Source organism: Lepidochelys kempii, chromosome 25, assembly GCF_965140285.1.
Source record: "Lepidochelys kempii isolate rLepKem1 chromosome 25, rLepKem1.hap1, whole genome shotgun sequence".
In the NCBI taxonomy this organism is placed as follows: domain Eukaryota; kingdom Metazoa; phylum Chordata; order Testudines; family Cheloniidae; genus Lepidochelys; species Lepidochelys kempii.
Window position 1 is genome coordinate 15,684,416 of NC_136404.1, and position 14,284 is coordinate 15,698,699.

At 58.6% G+C, this 14,284-nt stretch overlaps 1 protein-coding gene across 3 annotated transcripts; it reads right to left on the minus strand.

The window, feature by feature from the left end:
* Positions 1 to 183: 183 nt before the first annotated feature.
* LOC140903249 (uncharacterized) lies at positions 184 to 10,701 on the minus strand. Of its 3 annotated transcripts, none has more exons than XM_073324223.1 (4): positions 10,647 to 10,701; positions 7,434 to 8,454; positions 3,274 to 3,487; positions 184 to 2,338 (listed from the first exon to the last, which is right to left on the minus strand). In XM_073324223.1, exons 2-4 carry the CDS (start codon positions 8,308 to 8,310, stop codon positions 2,125 to 2,127), a joined length of 1,305 nt encoding a protein of 434 aa, XP_073180324.1. In that variant the 5' UTR covers positions 8,311 to 8,454; positions 10,647 to 10,701; the 3' UTR covers positions 184 to 2,124. The 3 variants fall into 3 exon arrangements, with proteins under 3 accessions (XP_073180324.1, XP_073180326.1, XP_073180327.1); XM_073324225.1 differs by having other exon boundaries at positions 7,434 to 8,326; positions 10,647 to 10,684; XM_073324226.1 differs by lacking the exon at positions 184 to 2,338 and having other exon boundaries at positions 2,793 to 3,487.
* Positions 10,702 to 14,284: the final 3,583 nt, after the last annotated feature.

Below are 14,284 nucleotides of genomic sequence, written 5' to 3' on the forward strand. Positions count from 1 at the left end.
AGAGGCCTTTAGGAACCTAATGCCCATTGAAAGCAATCGCAGCTTGGTGCCACAGGCTCTTCTGTGAGGCTCTGGGCCTGCCCTCCTGCAACCAGCTCCCGCCATGGCTGTGTGCTGCTGAAATCCCTCAGTTGCACCGATCCCCCTTTCAGTAACAGAACAGCAGGGCCTGAAGAGGTAGAAACAATATTTTATTTTGTTCAGAGGTTTTTGCCCAGGGAGTTTCTACAAGGACCCAGCTGAGCAGAGTGGTGGCCGCTCTCGCTACATGTAAGGGCCTTTTTGTGCCGGAAGGAGCCAGCCAGACCCTCCGCTTGGATTTCAAGGGAGTTCTAGCAGCTGTGGAGCTGGGCCCAGGCCTGCACAATGGTTGTACAAGTGGAGGAGGGAGGCAGGTTTCTGTTCCATGAACAGAACTGAGGGGCTTGGCCTTGGGGGCAGCTTAGACTCAAGTTTCCCTTCTCAGAATTCACCGTTCAGGTGCTGTCACCTGTGGACAGAGCGGAAGTGGGGAGTTACCTCTGCTCAGCCAGGGAAGGGAGTACTCTGTCCTGGCAATACTCCTTGGCAGGGAGCAGGGGGGCGGCAAAGGGAGGAAGCCTAGAGCCTGGGTGGGTGTTTTTCTGCCTCGGGCAGTGGTGGAGTTAGAATCCTTTGTGGTGATCAGACCGAGAGGCGAGGTGAGATCTTTTATTGGCCTTACTTCTGGGGATGAGGGACTATAAAAGATATGTCCCCACCAGTCTTGTCTCTGTAAGGTCCTGGGCCCAGCACTGCATATTGACACAATACCACTCCATGTCCCCACCTAACAGCACTAACAGCCATCTCCTGTCACACTACAAACAACCAGCTCCCTTCCAGCTTCCCTTCCCTCCCTTTACCAGCCACAGAGGCTTGCTCCTGCCCCCTGCATCCCACACAGCTCACCAGACAGCATCCACGCTCCTCCTGCAGCCAGCCCAATTTCCCATTCCTCTGTACCAATCGTCACTCTGCTGCTCTGGGAGCAGGGGCCACCCCCCCGTGCGGAGCAGGGCAATGCTGGATCAAGTCCACTGGCTACTGCTCTGCTCCAGCTCGTCACTGAATGGGATGAAATCCTCTCTTCCAGCAAGCCACCGCTGCCCCTCTTAAATCAGAAAGTCACTTTGATCAAGAGTATTTGGGATCATAAATGCACAGAGAAGGGCTTAATCCCCCCCAGCCACTCACAGAACTGAGTACCTGGCTCGTGCCTGCAGTCGGTGTTATGTAACTTGCCGGTACGTGTGGGGGTTGGGTGGCAGAGAAAGGAAAGGACAACTCTGGGCACTGCTACAGCTGCCAGACCCATGTTTGTGGGGTGCCCCGGCCCCGTGGAGGAAATAGCAATAAAAACAACAGAGCTGTAGCTGAGAATTTCAGAGCCTTCTCCTGGGAGTTCTGGCTAATTTTCAAGGGCAACCAAGCCAGGCTTTTGACCCAGGTCTGGCCTTGCCAATCTGCCAGGATTAGCATGTCCTTAGGATGCAGTTGCTCATCTCTCTGCCCTGGCTGCAGCAGCATGCCAGAGGGAGGTAGGACCAGGCCACATCAAAGGGAGAGGCTAAAGCCCCTCTTCTCTGGGCTCAGATTAACCTTGGCCATGCTGCAGAGACAGCTGCGCCCCTGGAACACAGCATGGGAGGGAGGGAGAGACCAGGCTTGAAGGGGATCTCCCTGGGCAAGAATCGCTATCTGTTACAGTATCTCCTAGGAGCTGGTGCTGTTTTGCATGCTGCAGGCGTTCAGATGGGAAAAGCCCTTCCCACACTGTGCTGTTTGGTAGCACAGTGCTTGGCCCTGCTGCTCTGTGCTGTCTTAGTGACCGTAGGGTGGAGGTTGCTAAGAAGTTGCCTTCAGCTGTGGGGCTCTTCCATCACTCAGTCCTGCCCAGCTGTGGGGGACGGGGGGGGGACACAGCTGGGGAGGGGCCAAAGCAGGGATGCAAACAGGGTAGCATGGCAGCTTTATGCTGCCTTGTGCACTGACTGTTGTGACCGGCTGGCTGGCTGGCTGAGAGGTAACAGGACGTCCCTCCAGGGTCCTGAGTTGGAGGCTGCTGGAGCTCACGACTCTCCCTGTCCTGGGCCATCTCCTCCTTCAAGTGCTTTGGGTCGCCGGCTCCCACGTGGGGGCAGGCGTGGCCCCACCGCCGTCCCCACCCGCTGGAGAGGGCGCGAAGAGGAAGGCGAAGCCCAGGTCGTACAGACAGAACAGGTTGTAGCCAGTCATCGCCAGGGCCGGGAAGAAAGCGAGGCCGAAGCCAAAGCCACGGTAAGCGCTGCCGACGTGGAGGCTGATCCAGTAACAGCATCTGCAGCACAAAGGACAGAGAGTTCGCTACCCATCCCCGGCGCACCAGAGGGCTGAGGGCAGCTTGCCAGGTGACTAGCACATGTAGTGCCCAGCAGTGGTGCGTAATAAGGATGGACTCCCTGCCCCGGGGAGCTTACGCAATTCATGGAGAACAGGAGTGGAGACCAGGGTGGGGGAGAACACGAGGATCATGCAGTTACTTGGGAGGTTAAAGGTCCAAGTGGCTGAGATCATCTCTATCCAGTACCCATCATAGCCTCCCTCGGCCGTTCATTTGACACCAAGTCATTCCTTGCCCAGGCTGCAGACTCTTGTTGAAAGCTCCCCCAGGCCTCCCCAGTTTAAGAAATCAGCCAGTCAAGGAGATGCAATCAGGGTTAAACACCTGCCAAAGAGATCCGGCTCAGAACATGGCTGGAAATAAACAAGAGGCTCTGAGAAGCTCTCCTGTCTGTTACATCACGGTAGCGCCTACTGACTTCTGCAGCCTGACCACTCTGTGGATGCTGCTCCGGGCCGGCACGCAGCCATGCCAATGGGGGAAGGAGGTTTCTGGAAGGCAGCGCAGCCCGAGCAATGGGCCGGGAATCCCTCGCGACGGTCCTGAGGCAAGCAACAGGCCGGGAGGGGCCACCAGCTCAGTGGGGAGATGCAGTTAGAGGGGACGCGAGGGGAACTACACCCAAAACAGCTCAGTGCTTCAGTTCCCACTGAAGAGCCAGATCCTCAGCTGGTGTGAACTGGCTTCAGTGGAGCGACGATGGGCAAGAGTGGCGCGTCAAGCCCCCGAGTTGTGTCTCTGCTAAGGAGGGGCCGGACAAGAAGCATTTAACTGAATCTCTGTGGGGTGCAGGAAGGGGTGTGGGGGGGAGGGGATTAACTGGGTGCATTGTCCATGCTGCCCACTGGCCATCCCTGGTCCCTGCGTCTCACCTGCCAATGGAGAAGAGCCCGGCCAGGATGGGGATGAGGCGCAGGTGCTCCTGGGCCAGGAACGTGGCCAGCACCACCATGTTGAGGCCGAAGATGACAAACTGCTCCATGGAGCTGGTGACGTACAACCGGTGGAGCAGGACAGGCGGGGAGCGCGTGTCCAGCGGGTCAATGGCCACCGAGCAGAGCTTGGCGAGAGCCCCGAACATAACACCTAGGGGCAGAGCGGGATGAGGGGAGAGGTTTGCATCAGACACCACAGCCAAACTCAGGCTCCTTCATGCTTCTGAGCGCCAATTCCAGGCCCTGCCGTGCTCTTGCTGAGACAGAGCCACTCTTGGCCAACAGCACCAGCAAATACAGCGCCACCCCCCATGTTCCCTGTCCCCAGACAAAAGAGCTTGTGGGCTTGGCAGAGCCCGGGGGTAAATGTGGCTCACCCAGTCCCTGGATACAACTCCCTATTTTATCAGTAGCCGTTCAGTGACCACCACGTGCTCGGAGCTGTACCAGACCAAGAGTTTATAAGGCTCAGAGTACTGGGCATTTAGGGAAGACCACTGCAGAGATTAGGGTGGCACTCAAGTGACCCAGATTCAATTCCCTGCTCTGCTAGACTTCTTACATGGCCTTGGGCAGGTCTTAGCCTCTCTGCACCGCAGAGCCCCAGCCCTGCCCTGCCTCACAGGGAGTTAAGGAGGATGAAGATTGTGAGATGCTCAGGCACGACGACAATAGGAGCCATAAATACCCTAGATAGATGGCAGCCAGGACTTTTGTGTTCTATCTGTGGTTCTGCCACTGTGTGTAACCTCAGGTGAGTCATTCAGCAGCTGCATGCCTCAGTTTCCCCATCTGTACCATGGTGATAATAAGCATCAATCTCAATGCAAAGCCCTAGGCGCTACTGTACCAGTGGACGGAGATACCTCACAGAGGGCTGAGTCCATTGGCTGGTGAGGCACAAGGCAGGACACAGTGGGCCCCAGGAGAAGTATGAGACATGCACCTGATCCTACACTTAAAGCCTTGAATGTGTGGCTGCACTCCATCCTGTGTGTCCTGCTACCTGTCTCCTGCTGAGCCGAGAGGCCGGCAATCTGCATGTCACTCGGGCTAAACCTTACCCACCATGCAAGAAGGGGAAGCCTCGGTTTGTAAGTCTCAGAGGGCAACCAGGACTTCCCTGTACAGGCTGCAGCAATCAATGTCACTCAAAAGGTCAGACCTGCTACCCTTCCTCCTCCCCAGCTGATACCCCCGCTGCCCCTCATCAGAAAGCCTCCTGGTCACAGTGAGATTTTCTCCCCTGAATTAATTCCCTGGCAGACAGGAATCAAAAGCCATGATCAAACATTCAAGGGCAGGAGGAGCTGACTGCCCTGATCTGGCAAGTGCCAGCAGAGGCTCAGAACTGGGTCACTAGGTGGGGAAGGTCGGGGGGGGGGTCCCTTTTGATCCCTCCCCACACAGCCTCCTACCAGATGCAGATGAGAGTTATTAGTGCATGGAACACAGAGAGGGCAAATTTCCTACGAGGGCAGCTTTTTTGGGGCGGGGTCTGGAACCTAGATCATGGGGCAGGGCCGTGTTTGTGCAGATCACGGGTCCCGTGCCGTGCCAGGGGGGCTTCCAGACATGACCATGCTACAAATAATCAATCATTATAAGGGACTGTCTCAGGGACTGGATGCTCAGGAGGTGCACAGCAAATTCGCATGAGCAGTGAGTCCAGGCCTCCACCCCACCCAGCACCCAGTGAAAGGAGAGGATAAGCCAGCTGGTCATGCAAAGCCCAGTGCATTCAGCCCACTGCACGCCTCCAGACTAGACATCCAAGGCCCATCTAAGTCCCTAGATAGGTGCCTTTGGTTTAGCGTCTGATCAGACTCTCCCTAAGCTCAGGGGCTGGCTAGGCAGCTGCTGCAGCAGCTCCCACTCCTCTCTCATTAAGGCAGGAATGCTGGGCTCAGGGATCCTTCCAAAATCCAATTCCAGGCCAACAGGCCCGTGTTTGCTCCCTGTCCCGCTTGCTGTTTACAGAGATAACAAAGAGGAATGTTCTCTGTAATTAAACTGTCTCCCCGCGTGCCTTCCACGGGAGATGGACAGGGGCTGGGGCCCGGCAACGTTCATCCCCTGTGCTGACAGCACCAAGACAGCGGGAGACGTGTACAAGTGGCAGAAGTGCCCAGGCCAGGGAGCAGCTGGGCGTGGGAGACGGAGCTCGGGTGGCTGGAGATGGGAGTCAGGCCCAGAGGACATTCCTGGCTTGGCTGGTGGTGGAAAGGTCTCTGCCAGCACTAGAAGCCCTTGGGGGGCTTAACTGGAAATCAAAGCAGTGACCGTGCATTGGGGCGACTTCTTTTTCCCTGTAGACTCCAGCTCTGCCACTCCCCCTGCTCGTGGAATAACCAGCTGTTCTCAGCCATCAGGGAGGGGACTGGGGATCTGGCAGGTCTTCTCCACGGCCCATAAGCGAGGTCTCTGCAGGCATCTGCAGCCCCACACACACTGCTCCGACCCATGGTGGGGGTGGGAGTATTGTGCTCCTGCCACAGAGGGGCTGAGACTCCACAGTGAGCTATAGGACAGTAGGCTCCAGGGGCCATGTCTACCCTGCAAGGGCGACCTCGCAGCACTCACTAGAAGCCTGAGCCAAACGGATCCAGTGGAACCTAGGGAGGGGGTGGAATCTCCATCCTTACAGGTTTTTACGGCCCGGCTTGACAAAGCCCTGACTGGGATGATTTAGTTGGGGTTGGTCCTGCGTTGAGCAGGGGGTTGGACTAGATGACCTCCCGAGGTCCCATCCAATCCCGATATTCTATGATCCTATGAAACACTCCAATGGCCTTTGGATCAGGCCCTGAGCAGCCATAGTCCTGCCCCAGCAAGCGCTGGGCTCAGTGCAAAACCCGGGACAGATTATAACAGGGCTGGTGCCACAGTCCCGGTTTGGAATGAGGAGTGGGATCTCCCCAGGACATCAGAGGGTGATGGGTCATGATTGGTGGCTGTTCTGGGAGTTGTCCACTCCTGGGCCCACTTATAGGGAGATTTCCATTGCCAAGTCAATGCACATTGCAGAGACCCCACTGCTGGGTAACGAGGATGAATTGGTGACGGGGGCTGGCAAGCCCCAACCACATGGCACCCCATGGAAAGCAATCGGCACACAAAGAAATTAACTGGGGTGGGGACCACATCTTCCCTCTACTGCATTCAGCACCATGGCCAGAGCAGGGAGGGAAGGTAGAGGGGAACCCCAGCTGAGGGCAGCCCGATCAGCCATCCAGCCTGGTGTGCCTGCAATGGGCAGATGCACCCGCACTTGCTGGGGGTCCGGGGAGCAGCTTAGCTGGTGACGCCATCCCATATGGCACCAGGCCCAGTAGGAAGTGGCTTTTCTGTCACCAACAGGGCAGAGTGAATGTCTTGGTATCTTGTGTTGCAGAGCATGGAAAGTCTGCTGCTCTTGGGACTCCAGACTCTTTCACAAGAGCCCAAGTGAGGAATCCAAAATGAACGGAGGAAGGTCTCCGGAGAGGGGAGCCCCTCACAAATACCCATGTGCCCAAGGGGGCTAAGGCCAAGACACAGGAGTCAATAGAAAGATCCTGAGACCCTTGTGTGAGGGTCTCAAGAAAGGCAGATGGGCCAGAAGGAAAGCCAGAATTCTGCTCTCTTCATCCGGGTTCCTAAGCAGATGTTGCAATGACCCAGGTCTGAGAAATGCCAGTTGCCACCCTCCTCCCCCGACAGTATCATTATCCCCATTTTACAGCACGGTAAACTGAGGCACGGGGAAGGGCGTGGCAGAGCCAGGAATAGCAGCCCCCGGCCCCTGCTTTCACTGCTCAATAACTCTCCCTCCGAAAGTCAGGACTAGAGCCCTGGTAGCCAAACCAGCATCCGGACCAGCCCCTCATCACCCTGCCCCCTCGTGCAGTCGCACTGTTCACCGATGCAAGGGGGGATGCAAAACACCACCATCCCGATGAGCACTGGGGTAAACTGCACCAGGGACAGAGCCACGATGGGTTGGGGGGTGGGCAGGCAGGGTGACAGCTTGGGTCCCCCAGAACCTTGCCAGGAGGAGAGGAGATTCCCTCCTGACCCCTGCCCGGGCCCTGAAACCCGACGACCCCTGGCCTTACCAAGCATGCTGGGCACCACGGCGATGAGCAGGCAGCGCAGGGCGAAGGCCGCGCGGCTGGCCAGATCCGGGCAAAGCGGCGGCTCGAAGGGCAGGAGGTAATAGAGTCCGTAGAGGACCCAGGGCGCCAGGAGCAGCGAGACAAAGACCGAGGACACGGCCTTCAGGTGGGAGCTGGTGCAGCAGCCACAGCACTGCCCCGGCGGGCGAGGGGTGGGCTCCTCGGGGCCACAGGAAACCGGCTCCACACCTGAGCCGAGGAACGGCTGCTCCTCCCTGGGGAGAGGCCGACCGGCCGTGGGGCGTGCCGGCCCCTCGCTGTGGGGCTGCGCCCTGCTTGGCTCTCTGCCAGCGGGCAGATGCTCCGTGTGCTGCACCATGGGGGGCTCTGCCCCCACCCTGTCCAGGAAGCAGGTCTCCTTGGGCACTGCCATCGCCACACTGTCTCCAGGCCCCGCCCAGCCAGCCTCCCGTGGGTCGCAGCCCCATGGAAGGATGAGGTCTTTGGGGTCCATTGCCATGGGAAGCCTGGGGTCCCCCTGCACTGTGGAAGGCCGGGGGTCCTCCCCCAGGAGAGGCCCAGCCCCCTGGCTATGTGTCCCTTCCACCGGCTCAGCCTCTGGGCCTGGAGAGTCGCTTGTAGCCAGGCTGAGGGAGGCCTCCTCCTCAGAGGTGGAGTGCAGCTCCTCGACGGAGGACTCGGGGCTGTCGGAGACAGGCGCCAGGGAGATCTGGGTGTCCAGGTCCAGGAAGGGCGAGAAGGAGAGGCGGCTCGGGTCTATGTCCTGCAGCTGGTCGATGAGGTCGGCAATGGACTCCTTGACACTGTCAAACTCCCGCAGCTGGTGGCAGCTGGCTGGGGCCTTGGGGGCTGTCATGGCTGGAGGGGTGGGGCTGCAAGGCAGAGACTCGTCAGAGGCCGGGGGAGAGAACAGGGTGTCCGACCCCCCTCCTGTGCCTGGCGATCCCCAGGCCTCATCCGCTGTCCTGGCAGGTGGGTCTCACCATCATGGAGGGGGAATCTGAGAGACAGAGAGGGGAAGGGTCTTGCTTAAGGTAACCCCACAAATCAATACCAGAGCCAGGGAAAGGACCTGGCAGTCCTGACTCCTGGGCTCCCTTGATCTAACTACTAGACCCTGTTCCCCTCAGGAGGTGGGAAGTCCAGATTCTCACCTCTGAGCTAACCGGTGGGACTCCTGACTCCCAGCCCCCTGCTCTAACCACTAGACCCCACTCCCTGTCATTGCTCCTGGGAAAATGCAATATGCCAATCTCTTCCAGCAAGGTTTCTCATGGGGGGGGGGTAGCGACTGACAGGGTCATTTTATTGGATTTGATTTGATGCCTGAAAAGCAGCTGTCACCGCAGATCTTTCTGGGGGGGAGGGGGAGCTCCATGTTATGTGGGGCAGGATTTCTCTTGGAGGGACAGGTGCTGTGATCCCCTCTCTCCTGCTGGCCCCAAGGATCAGGGCTAGGGGCTCAGGGCTCTTAGCGGAGACAGGCCTCTGCTTCCCTGGTGAGCAGGCTCCTCCTGTAGCCTGAAGATGCGGCTGAGACCCTGGAGCTAGATGGAAGGTGCCACCCCTGGGAAAGTGCTATGCAGACCCAGGGCTCCCATCGGGGCAGAGCCCTGCTGCCCCACAGCTTGTGAAGGGAGCTGGGATGGGGCTGGAGGCCGGCTCCAGCCGGCCAGTGTGCAGTCTGGATTTCAGACCCCATAGGGTCCAGGTGTGACAGGAGCCAGAGGGTTCAAGGGGAGTGGGGAAAGCTTTGTCTCCATGCAGGCTGCAGGAGGGATGAATGGGCCACTGAGCAGAAATTTCCCCAGTCTAAGACAGAACTCGTCCCTCCCCCAACGCAGGAGAGAGGGGCCCTGTGGGGCACAGCCCATGGGCTGGATGAGCCCTCAGGAATAGCCCCCAAATGTGCCATGGGGAAGCTGTGTCCTTATAACAGGGGCCTCATCACTGCAGTGGGACAGAGGACAAGTGACCCACACCCACGGGTGCCATGTTGCTGGGATACGGGAATCGCCTTGGTGCACAGATCAATGGGGCGGCTCCTTGGGAATCCCATCTCTGCTACCAGCCAAATCTGGGAGGAGAACTGCCCCACAATGCACCTGGATGGGGAATATATCCCACAGGGAGGTGGTCCCCCCGCCCCCAGCCAGCCATCGGCTCCAGCCCTGGAGCTGGAAGCGAAGTTGCTGGACCCAGTCCTATGTACTGTAATCTGGGAGATACCTGGGTGGGGCTGGGGGGGTTAAAGGCACGCAGGGATCCTAAGCAAACAGGTCTCTTTGGCGTATGTGCCCCTCCCTCTGCCTCCCCCCTTTCTGGGACAGCAGCATCCTCAGCGCAGCTGGGAAATTACACCAACCTCCGCCCCCCCCCCAGCACATATCAAAGCATTTCACCGTTGCTCCCAGGCTAGGAAAATGGGGTAACTTGTGTCCCTCCAAGATCTCCACTGCCCCCCTCCTCCCATGCTGATGGAAAGCAGAGAAGAGACATCTCAGTGAAACTCCACCTCCCCACCCCACCGTGTCTCCGTCCGGGGGCCCCCAGCCAAAGCCGACCCCTCAGAGCGACCCTAAAGTTAGACAAGGAGAGGACTCTCCCCCCCAACTCTAGTGGGATGGGAGGGCGATGGGGGGGGGGTCCCTGCTCTGTTAGGAAAAGGTCACTTCGAACAGAGTCGAGAGCTCAGAATACAAATGGATTTGAAACCTTCATCCCCCCCAGCCCTTTCCCCTCCATGCCCCCCATCGATCCCTGCCCCCTATTGCCCCAACTGTCCCCCACATCCAGCCCTGCCCCCTCCATGCCCCCCACATCCACCCCTGCCCCCATTGCCCAACTTCCCCCAACATCCAACCCTTCCCCCTCCATGCCCCCCCACATCCACCCCTGCCCCCATTGCCCAACTGCCCCCAACATCCAACCCTTCCCCCTCCATGCCCCCCACATCCACCCCTGCCCCCATTGCCCAACTGCCCCCAACATCCAACCCTTCCCCCTCCATGCCCCCCCACATCCACCCCGTCCCTACCCCCTCTGTATCGCCCCCAACAACCACCATCCACCTCCCCCGTCAACCCGGTCCCCTACATCCAACCCCCGAGCCTGCCCCCAATTCCAAATCACCTCCCTCCGACCTGCCCCCCATCTCCAGGCCCCGTCCCTCCTGCGCCCCGGCCGGCTCACCGCGTCCCCCGGGACTCTCCGCGCAGCGCCCGGGCTCGGCTCCGTCTCGGCAGCGAGTTTGAATGAAAACGCGAGTTAAGTTTCTTGCCTGGCCAAGGCGGCTCCCCCCCCCCACGCCCCGGCCCGGCCCGGCCCGGCCCATCCCCGCAGCTGGGCGGGGCCGGCCGCGGCCCCTAACCCGGGCCACATGGCTCTGAGCCCGCCAGCGGAGGATCCCAAAGCGCTTTGCAGACTCACCCTGCCGGGGAGGGGGGATTCTGGGGCCCGATTCTGCGCCGCTCACTCCCCGGTGAGTCGGGAGCCATTCAGCAGAGGCAGCCAACGCAGGAGCAGAGACCTTCAGCCCCCCCCCCACCCCCCCAGTCCCCTCTAAGGCCCAGCACTGTCCTTGTCCCTTCTCCAGCTGCAGCGGCAGCATGGGCCAGTGAGTAAGGGCATGGAGTGGGGCATTCCCAGGTGGGGGAACAGGCCAGTGCCTCACTTTCCCCCTCTTGCCCCTTGCCTGTTTAGGCTGTAAAATCTTCCCTGCCCTGCTTAGCACAATGGGGGTTAGTGTTCCTGTAATACAAATATGATATGGGGAAACCGAGGCACTGAGGGGACTTTCAAAAATATTACCCAGCAAGTCCCAACGGCAGGGATTGGGACCCAGGCAGCCTGACCTCTGCTCGGCTGCTCTTACGCAAAGGGCTTCTCTGTTAGTGGTATCAACCCTTGAGAGGAGACTTGATCCCCAGCCAGTACCTGCATGAGGAAGAGGCCACTAGCAGAGGGCTCTTTGATCTAGCAGGCAAAGGCAGAACAAGACACAAGGGCTGGAAGCAGAAATTAGATAAATCCAGCCTAGAAATAAGAGGCACATATTTGACAGGGAGAGGAATTAACCACTGGAGCAAACTTACCTGGGGGCATGGTACGTGCTCTACCCCTTGAAGTCCAGTCCTAGTTAACAGATGCACTAGCTCAGCTACAAGATATGGGCTGGATCCAGGAATCACCAGACAGCCCTCTGCAGATCAGACTAGCTGAGTGTCAGTGTCCCTCTGGGGGGTAGATTTGATGAACTCTCAGTACCCTAAAACCAGCACCAGGGGAACGTAACTGGGTCTCAGGAATGTCACCCCCCAATAGCACTCACATCTCAGAGGCAGGGGCCTGGGGTCCAGCTAAGAGTGCACTGGTTGGGTGTATAAGTTGAGGGCTGACCGTCCCTTTGCTGTACGGTGATCGAGTCCTCACCCAGCACTGAAATGGTTAAAGCTGGTTCTCTCTGTGCAGCGCCTTCCGGTCCCAGCCCAGATCTTAACTTGCATGGCATGTTCCATCCCTAGATCTCAAAGCACCATGGGCCAGGCTTACCGTCTCTGTTTTACAGATGGGAAAACTGAGGCACAGATGGAGTGACTTGCCCAAGTAAACTCCACCACAGAGGCTGTGGCAGGGCCAGAAATCAAACCCAGGTCTCCTGAATCTTAACCCCTCATGCCCATCCGTCTCACAGGATGGGAGCATGGTTCCTGCAGCTGCCCCTCTGCCTAATTCAGAGCCACCTCGCTCATTGCCACCTTCCTCTAACAGCAGGACTCCAGCGGGGAGCACACTCTAGCTGGGGAGACCAAAGCACAGAGAGGAAGGGACTTGCTCATGCCCCCCACCCAGCCAGTCAGGGGTAGAGAATCCAGGCCCCATCCCTAGCTCTAACCCCTCTTCCCACTGCCGGCCAGGGAACAGAACCCAGCTCCCCAGCCCTGTCCTGGTTGTATGGGAGGTTAAAGCACTCCTGGCTCCAAAGTGGGTGTCGCACTGCACTGGGGTGGAGCCGATAGCAGCCTCCTGCAGGAAGCATGGCCCCTGTGCAGTTGGGATTTCTCTCACTGTGGGGCCCTGTTGGGGGAGAGCAGTACAATTGGTGGTTACTGGTTCTCCCCCCACCCCCCATAATAGCTTTGAGAGCTGGGCTGAAATCCTCCAGGATGGGGTGATCTAAGGGCTTCTCTGACAACAGGGCCCTTTGTTCAGCAGCAGCCATGTGCTCAGTGTTGAGAGCCCAGCAGAAGGCACGGGGCGGGGGGCGCTGAGGATAGAGTTACACAAGCTGGTGAGGGGATCCGGCTGGATTCTACAGGGGTGGCAGAGGCAGGGTTATGCACCCAGACTGCTATTGGCCACAGGGCTAGGCTGGGCAGCTGCTGAGCTGGACCCAGGCTTCCCGCCTCTGGCTACTGGGGTTTGCAGCCCCTTGTGCATGTGGAGGAAAGAGACTGGCTGGTGGGATTTCTGGTGCCCCCCCCCACACACACACACTGACCCCACTGCTGTGACCCCCCTCAGCTCCTGGGGCAGGATGCCCCCCCCCCCATTTCCCAGTGGCTGGAGAAAGCAGCTAGGTCACAGTCTAATCTCCTCCAGAAGGGAAAGGCTGGCTCAGTAACCCACTCTTCCCAGACCCCCCAGCCTGAGGCAGGGGCATTAGCTGTGGGGACTGAACCTGGGTCTAGCAGCATGACCCCCTGCCTGAGCTCAGAGACCCAGTGTGGCTGGCTCATGAACCTTCATGTAGCCCAGACAGAGCACCCCACGGGGGGCTGGAGAGGGTCTGCAGTGGGAATAGCTCCAGCCCAAGGCTGCACCTATAGGGGAAACTTGTGCCTATTCAGTGAGCAGCAGCCAGGGAGCTTATGGCTGCACCTAGACAGACACCCAAGGGAGACAGGTGGGGCTTCCCTTGTCTGGCTGCCCCGGCTCAGAAGCAGGGCAGTTTGTCCCTGCTGTACGACTGCCACCCTCTGGGGGCTACCCCAGATCTAGAACCTTACATGGCTGGGGCTGCCGCCAAGCCAGCAGCCCTTTGTCACCAGCAGTGAAGAGAGTTTCCCTCTGGCATGTGTTCTGGTGACTAGGACTGAGTCTGTGTCAGGCCATTTGCAGTAAAGCAGGCAGCTGGGGGAGGGGTAGGAGGAGAGGGGAGCAGCACAGCAGAGATGAGTAGTTGATGGTGGTTTTTTTATTAAACAAACAAGGTTACAAATAATGAACTTTTCAAAACAAAATTATAAGAGTCCAGCTGGGAATCTCAGCCCACGGCCCTTAAAAACATGGAGAGGGCCCAACACACAAAAATCTCTCTCTAACTCCACCCCAGACTTGGCAGAGCCAGGCACAAGGGTTACACACCAGCCTTGCACATGGATGATCATGAGGGAGGTGTCTGGGGGGCAGGGAGGGAAGAATACCAATATTTGGCCTGGAAAGAGCTCCTTGGCCCAGCTGAGTTGGGTGGTCAACTGCTGACCCACCCCAGCTCCTTGGCCTTGGGGATGGCCTTGCTGAACACAGCACTAGCTGCTGTTATGGCTTTGAAGTGCCCGTGGCTCACTGCAGAACCCAGACTATGTGATCAGAGAGTGCCAAGCTCCCAGGGTTCCCTGTGCCAGCCTGCTAACCCAAGTGGCTCAGTTCCCAGCATGGGGGGGCATGTTGGCAAGACAGGGGCACACAGATTGAAAACTGAAAGCTAAGGCTGGCTGCAAATTCCTCTCCCATCAGGGCCCACCCACACTCAATCAGCCCCCGGAGTGGCTACAGGGAGAGCCTGGTTTGCTCTCCACTGACCCACCCTGGGAGAAGAGGGAGGCCTT